Source organism: Oryzias melastigma, linkage group LG4 (genome assembly GCF_002922805.2).
Source record: "Oryzias melastigma strain HK-1 linkage group LG4, ASM292280v2, whole genome shotgun sequence".
Classification (NCBI taxonomy): Eukaryota; Metazoa; Chordata; class Actinopteri; order Beloniformes; family Adrianichthyidae; genus Oryzias; species Oryzias melastigma.
Window position 1 is genome coordinate 25,670,877 of NC_050515.1, and position 8,091 is coordinate 25,678,967.

The 8,091-nt window shown below is 37.5% G+C and overlaps 1 protein-coding gene across 1 annotated transcript in view; it reads left to right on the forward strand.

The window, feature by feature from the left end:
• Positions 1 to 4,668, forward strand: part of LOC112150361 (cytochrome P450 2J2) — a 5,383-nt gene extending 715 nt beyond the window's left edge. The window contains exons 2-9 of the mRNA XM_024278602.2: positions 586 to 748; positions 822 to 971; positions 1,120 to 1,280; positions 1,702 to 1,878; positions 1,956 to 2,094; positions 2,222 to 2,409; positions 3,454 to 3,595; positions 3,841 to 4,668. Of these exons, the coding sequence (XP_024134370.1) occupies positions 586 to 748; positions 822 to 971; positions 1,120 to 1,280; positions 1,702 to 1,878; positions 1,956 to 2,094; positions 2,222 to 2,409; positions 3,454 to 3,595; positions 3,841 to 4,016 (1,296 nt within the window). The 3' untranslated portion in view covers positions 4,017 to 4,668. The remainder of the gene's footprint in view (positions 1 to 585; positions 749 to 821; positions 972 to 1,119; positions 1,281 to 1,701; positions 1,879 to 1,955; positions 2,095 to 2,221; positions 2,410 to 3,453; positions 3,596 to 3,840) is intronic.
• The last annotated feature ends 3,423 nt before the right edge of the window (positions 4,669 to 8,091 follow it).

Genomic DNA, 8,091 nt, shown 5'->3' on the forward strand with positions numbered 1-8,091 from the left:
TCATTGTGTTTTCCTCTTCAGTATCAACATTAGAAAGCTCATAATTGTGATTATTGAAATTACCAAGAACAATTTCATGTAATCTATTGGCCCAAAACACAGGTCATCACCAAACTACAAAACAAGAGTCGGGCTTTAGTGAAATGTTCGGAACTGGACAATCATCATGTGGAATGCTTAAATTGACTTGGATTGTAACAATATGTAATTATGAAGTCTTGCTCTGTGGGTATCACTTTGCAACAATCTAAGTTATAACTTTATACTTCATAAATTAACTATAAATTAACTGAACTGAATACATCAGGGAATAGATGGAACAGAGAGGTATGCAAGCAAAAAAGGCTATGATGAGGAGGTAATCAGACCCCAATACTCTTGATGCATCCAGAATATGTATTTTACAAATTTGTAAAAAAAAAAAAAAGTTAACACTGTAAAGATGTTCCTCAAGATAAATAATGACATAAATGTTGCGCTCCACCTAAAATTTAGATAAGCAAGACTTATTTTCACTGGTTTTTGAGTCAAAAACTGCAGACACAGAAAGTATGGAAAGAAAAATTCACATGTTTTATTTTTCAGTTTGCAGAAAAATATGGAAATGTTTTCAGCCTTCATCTCTTTGGTGAGAGAGCAGTGATCCTGAATGGACACAAGCAGGTGAAAGAGGCCTTGATCCAAAAAGGAGACGACTTTGTGGATCGTCCCACCATCCCACTGTTTGAGCAGTTTTATTCAAACCAAGGTTTGCACAAAAGATTGTATGAATTATTTTTGAACCCTTCTAGCATTCACATGTCTATTTTTTCCCTTCTCAGGCATTGTGGTGTCAAATGGTTATCCATGGAAGCAACAGAGGAGATTTGCTCTTCATACACTAAGAAACTTTGGTTTAGGCAAAAAGACAATGGAGAAATATATCCAGGAGGAGTGCCACTATCTCTCAGAAGCTTTTGCAGAGCTCAAGGGTACCAAAAAAGACAAAATATTACTAATAGTAAAATAAAATAGTAAATTAACCTTAAATAAAATAATTCATAAATTGTACTATTGCTGTTAGGTTTTTTTTTTTTTCTATACAGATGTACTTATTTTTTTCTTTCTTTATATTTGCAGGTAAGCCCTTCAATGCCCAAGCACTGATTAACAACGCAGTGTCCAATATAATTTGTTGTCTGGTTTTTGGGGAACGATATGAGTATTCTGATAAACAGTACCAGCAAATTCTGAAGGACATTAATGACATCATGATCCTGCAGGGAAGTTTTTCAGCTCAGGTAAGCTTTTTTATCGACAGCTAATCAACATGTACTAAAAGCTTGAACTTAAAGCCCTTCTAAAGTTAAAGCTATCACTATCCTAAAACAATTGCATTAATCAGCCTTGACCTAACACTCTTCATACCTGATGCATGATCATTAAATTAAAATAATTTTAAATGTATATTTTTAATTTCGGAAAGTTGGTTATGATGTCCCAGGCTGCTTCTTAGAAACATTCACCATAGAGGATGGAAGGTTAATCTAATATTCAATACAATCCACGACTAACTCAAAATCTCCCTTCTCAGGCCAAAGTCGCACTAAATATCTACACATATTTACAAAAACAGTTTATTTAAAGATTTTGTGACAGTGCAAACCTTTACCAATCTGAAGCAAACACATACAGTGACCTGGCTCCCTTTTTTACATGCAGCTCTTCAACTCGTTTCCTTGGCTGATGAAGAAACTTCCTGGACCTCATCAGAAAATATTATCTCTGCTGTCGAAGTTGATTGACTATGCAAAAGTTAAGATTGCAGAGCACAAAGAAAATCTTGACCCCTCCTCTCCAAAAGACTACATCGACTCGTTTCTCATTGAGATGGGACAGGTGAGTGTTTAATCTCACTTTTATAAACACAAGTTGATGGTGAGTTGAGGCTTCAACATTTGTTTCATCCGTTCTAGAATGAAGGCCAAGACTCTAGCTTTGATATTAGCAATTTGTGCATGTGCACCCTGGACCTTTTTATTGCTGGAACTGAAACTACCACCACTACTTTACACTGGGGGCTGCTCTACATGATCTACTATCCTGATATTCAGGGTATGTGTCTCTTAAGGAAATCAAAAAATGTCTATTTATTGTTTGCTGTTTCTTTTAGGACATTTTTGTATTCTTTCAACATCTTGGCAGCACAAAGGCTGATGATTTGTCTGATTTTGATTTGCAGAGAAGGTCCAGGCTGAGATCGACGCTGTGATTGGTTCATCCAGACAACCGTCTATGGCTGATAAAGAAAACATGCCCTACACTGAAGCAGTCATCCATGAGATCCAGAGAATGGGAAACATCCTCCCTCTCGGTGTCCTCCGTATGGCAAGCAAGGACACCACTCTTGACAAATACACAATCCCTAAGGTAGAAAACTTTGCAATATAGAACAATGTGGAAATCTTTAAAATTCCACTCCTATCATCTTTTAATTTATTTTATGTGTTCCCTGTGGTCTTTTAATTTTGATTGTCGTTTTTTGCCAAAATAAAAAAATGTATAATTTTCTAGGACATCATTTCTGCAGAAAGTCACTTCAGAGTAGTGAGTGTACCTGTTGGCGTGGAGTAAGCTCACCGCATATTCCCATTATCCCTCTTTATACCATCTCTTACTAGCTTTCAGCTCCATACATTACAACCTCAACCTGAAGGTGTTCAACATAAATGGCGAGTAATGTCAAAGCTATCTGGCTGTACAGTTTTGAACAAGATAACAGCTCAGATGAGGACAGCAAAGTCATATGTTGATCATCAGAATTAAGCATAGCAGGAGCTTGTTACTTGTCGTACAAGTTTCTGTGTCACAGCTGCAAGCTTATTTTAAATGTTTGTTTGGTTGCTCCTTTTTCACCTTATTTGAAAGAAAGAGAAGAAAGACAATTTAAAGGAAAATAATATGAAATTTAAACTGAATTTTCTTTGTACATATCCTCCAACATCAGAAAAATTCAACAAAAACAAGTTAAAAACACCAAAGATTTTCGTTGGAGTGGGTCTTTAAGGGTGTATTTCAGACTGGTCACATTTGAGTCACTTAAAGCGAACTAGAGTTCCTTTCCATATCGTTTCCAGAATAATACAGTAGGTTCAGGACTCAATCCGGACTAAATTAAGACGACTTGGTCCTGAACAACTGACTTCTCCAGTCGTAATACACCCTAAGGTTCCATAGTCCTGTTTCAGTTTGTCCACCCACAAACAATCGTAATAGTAACTTTGTTTTTACCATCAATTCCAGATATTTAATATGAATCAATTAAAGAATGTGGATCAATGAAAGAAAACTGGCTTTGAAAGCAAAGTTTTTAGTTTAAAACAGATCAAATTATCTTTCTTAGTAAGCATTTTAGTTTAGAGTGTGGTTGGATTTGTGATTTTTTTTTTGTTGTTTTGTTTTTCCTTCTTCCAGGGTACAATGATAATCCCTGCTCTGAACTCTGTCCTCCATGATGAGTCCATGTGGGAGACTCCACACTCTTTCAACCCTAAACACTTCCTGGACAAGGATGGGAAGTTTAGAAAGAGAGAGGCCTTCAGTCCTTTTGGTGGAGGTTAGTTTATACATTTTCACTGTCACTGCGTAGAGGTTCAGTTACAGTTGGGATAACTGCCCTAAAGGGTGGATGTTGCTGTATGCAGGTGAAAAATGGGCAAATCTGTGCAGGGCACAAAAGTCTCCCTTATGCAATATCTTTAAAAATATCTTTAAAACTAAAACCCTTATGCTTCAAAACAGATTAATTACAAAAATAATTAACTTTTATTAATTAAAACAACATTCCTACTCTATTTCCAGGTAAACGTGTGTGTCTCGGGGAACAGCTGGCCAGGATGGAGTTGTTTCTGTTTTTCGCCTCCCTCCTTCAGAGGTTTTCGTTTTCGGCGCCTGCAGGAGAAAAACTCAGTCTGGAGAACAGTATGGGATTCACTCGCTGTCCCAAACCTTACCGCCTCTGTGCTGTCCCACGATAAACCTTCTAGCATCTCAAACTAACACGCTGATTGTTTTAAGCTTTGGTTGAATTTTTTTTTTTTTCTTACAATCTCTGGTCACTAAAGTCAAAGAGTTAAACAGAGATGTCCTAATAACAATTATCTGGCTGCATTGTTGTTGTAAAGTTTGTAAATTGATAGTACTTGCTTAAAAGTCCATATTCATTAAATACTGTAATTAGTTATTGTAACTTTGACTTGTTCTCTTAACATTTAAAATGGCCGTCATCCAGGCGTAGCTCCTGCAGTAGATGGTAAAACTCAATGTACTACGAGTGTCTCTGAATAATCTGGTCAACCCAGACACACTTCTATTGAGGTCTCCAAAATATATAAACCCAAGGTACTCACTCACCATCATCCATGTTTTCCATGATTTGGTGACCAATGAAGTCCTGAAAAATGCTGGCAGTATCTCCTCCAACACGTAGCCGGGGTATCAAGACGTCAAAGACTTTAAGGGCAGGGATCGAGCAGCAAATCTGAAAGAGGGACGGTCAATGCGAATTTGACACGCAAATCAAATCTGATGTGAATGCAGCTTTACACTTATAAATACATTTTAAGTTTGAATTTTCCTTCAATGAGATTTGAAAAACACAAGCATCTGTATCTTTTGAAAAAAAAAAAAAGGTTGTAAAGGTTTTTGTTCAGTTCTGTTTATGATTTTGATGATTGATATTTTAGGTTTATTTCAGATAAAGACAGATAGTTCCTGGAAAAGTAAAAACACACTGTGAACAATAACAGCTGCAAAATCCATAAGTGCTCGTAAAGAGCGGGAAAGGTTTGTATGTGTTGTGTATTTAAAGAACACGCCTTCAACAAGCAACTCAAGAAACCATTGATCATACTAGCTTGTACCATTCTTATGTAACCTCTCTGGAGCACACCTGCTTTCCTTTGAGCAAATAAGAAACCAAAAAGAAAGAAAACTCCAATAAAACCCTATTCAGCTAGTCAGACTTTCAGCTCAACAAATACCCTTGATGGTGAACTCCATTCTGTGTATTTCTTTATCACAAGTCAGATGTTGCAGGGTAAGCAAAAGCAGCAATCAAAGGGCACTAGTGCCAAAAGGCACTCAGCAAATGTAAATTCAACAGGTGCACGTACAAAGGTTAGTACACGTGAAACCAGTTTGCCAAGAAAAAGCAAAGTTACCCTGAACTGAGCCATATATATGAAATATTCTGTAAAACTGGTGAATGATAATAGTATTATTAGTATTTTGTTAATTACGGTAGAAGTGCTGATAGACAAATACAAAGAAATAACAGTAAAATCTGTCCAACACAAGAGGCCTTCAGTTCATATCTGTTTGCTCGACTGCTAGACAGAACAAGTTGAATAAAAAAATAAATAAAAACAATCAAACAGCAAAAACAATTGTTTTTCATTTTGTTATGTCTTTAGTGAAAGTTATTCAAATTATAAACTGGCCAATCAGATGCCTCAATAAAAGTATGAGGAATTACTAAAGAAATGTTTAATTGACAGATTCTCTCGAGCCCGCTTTGAAGTCCCAGGGGTGGTAGAGTGGTAGAAGCTTTGACTCAGTCCGAGTCGGATCAAACACTGCTCACTGATGATTTCTGGTTCCAACATGGTGTGTTGCACTAAAATGATGACTGACTTGACTTCATTTTGTTGAAACTAGAAGGAAGTCATTTTTAATGGGTGACATGACTTCACACTCACTCAGTTCCCAGGTAACAGTGGATGACTATCTCCTGTGATGAAGGTAGATGGATAAAGATCTTGTACAGTTGCTCAGAAAAGAGGATGGTAAAGCTTGCAGCTATAAAACAATTTGTGTGTGTGACAAAGGGGAAAGAGGATTCAGATTAAAGAGGATGCAAGAATACTCTAGCATGGGCCACGGAACCACAATTTAGATCATTAACCTATGAAGTATGTTTTTGGACTGTGGGAGGAAGCTGGGGTGCCCAAAGAAAACCATGCATGCAGTAGAAGTGCACAAATTCTTCGTATCAACCCTCCAGTCTAGAGCAATTGGATTGTAGAAAAGAGGATTGCACTAGAAATGTAGAAACATTTTGGATATCTTCAGAAGATAATGGGAGAATGAAAAACTACGTTCACATCGGGCATGTGACGTGCATGTAAGCCACAATGTTCACACTGGACAAGCAGGGAGGGTCTAATTTTTTTTTTTTGTACTGTTTACCAATGCATGCTATCATCAACAGTTGGAAGAGGTTTGGTGTGAAATGTGGAAACTGTGCAAATTTGGTGAATCTTGCTCCTGGCTTTTTCTTTCTCAGCTCTATTCCAATATATGGAAGACTTGGTGTCTTTCCATCTGGGCACAAACCCCAATTATTAATTTCTCCTCCATGATCAATTTTGCGAATTGAAAGGGACACTGTCCGTACAGCACTTCCAAATCCGAGTCCCTGATTGGTCAAAGTCCAACCTGGTTTAAATGCATTCACTGGCCGTACATACAGCCCGAAAACGGTTGTAGAAACTTGCAAAGCAATACATAAATGCAAGTGTTTTAAACACAGAAGCTTGAAACGTGCTGTAGATAGACTTTTTGTTTGAAGTGGTCACTTGAACGTGAGTTTTCAAAGGTGCCGTGAACATGAAAGAGGCATATAACAAAAGAGAAAAGGGTCCGGAGGACAGGGCTGCATGAGTTTCTGTTGCAACAGAAAAGGCAAATGTGATCACATGCATAATTTAAAGTACATTTTTGTACCAAGTTACAGGATAAGTAAGAAGTTTCTCCTTCTCCTGTTGCTCACATCCAATCTGAGGAGCATAGCAACTGAAAACCTTCAATATCACACTTTTTCGACTCATGTCCCTGTCACTCTCCTTACCTCCAGAATAAAGCAGGGAACTCCTTCTTCATTTTTCTTTCCATGCACATCATGATAAAACATCTTGAACCTGCCGCCAGTCTGTGAGCCTTACACTTACATTTGGTCTCTGAGACATACAAGATGTCCACTTTTCTTCCTTTCATCATGCACACAATTATACAATAAAACATCTTTACAAACACAAAATATTGGATTGACAATAGTCCCACTCACATTTCAGAGGCAAATTTCTAATGAACTACTGCCACTCTACAGAAACTATGTCCTACAAAATGACAAAGGTTTTTCAATATTGGCTAAAAATGGGTTAATCATAAATAAAAGATCAAAGATCAAAATATGATTGGAGAGGGACTTCAAACATTTCTAATTATAGCTCCAAACCATATGGGGCCCACATTGAAATGTTCGCTTGGGCGGGTTTTTGACAGACACAAGGAAATGAAGACAGAAGATCCTTCAGCTGCATCCTTTTTACTGGTGCAGCTATGTGGGTCACTGTGAGCTGGGACACATCTGCTTTGTTCACACCATTCATAAACTGTAAAATACTGAAACTAATTCACATCTGGAGTGTCCACATCTACCTGTGGAGCAAATGAGGAGGGCGGGAAAACAGCAGAAATCAGATGATGGCTCCTCTGGGATTTTTCTCAATCTGTCCTGCTTCTGGTCTTTCTGTAACAGAAATGAACACTATGCTATTTTAGTTTGCAGCAGCACCCTGTGGTAAGTTGATTGTGACACTTCTTACTGAGACTACATCTATGAACCACACGTTTTTGCAGCACAACTGTTAAGTAGAGCTGTTTTTGTTCAGGGGTGTTCTGCAGTGCAGCAGCCGTTTTGCAGCACATCTGTGCTACTGTTGTCATTTGCAGTACCACTGAACTGTGGTATACAAACAAACTGCAACCTCACACTGCTGCGCCGGTGCAACAGGGGCCTGTTCCAGAAAGTTTGGTTGTCTTACCATGCAATAATAATAATAATTCATCAACTCAAAACCTGAATACTGAATATGCCAGTTTCAAAACTGTTGATTAAAGTTAGTCTAATTAACCTCCTCAAAGTAACCCAGAGTTCATTTGTGTGCACACTAAATACGTAAAGACTCTTTAATGGATTACCAAATTCAAAAGTTACAATGAATACTAATACTAAAACTACAAAATACTAAATACTAAAAGTTTTAATGG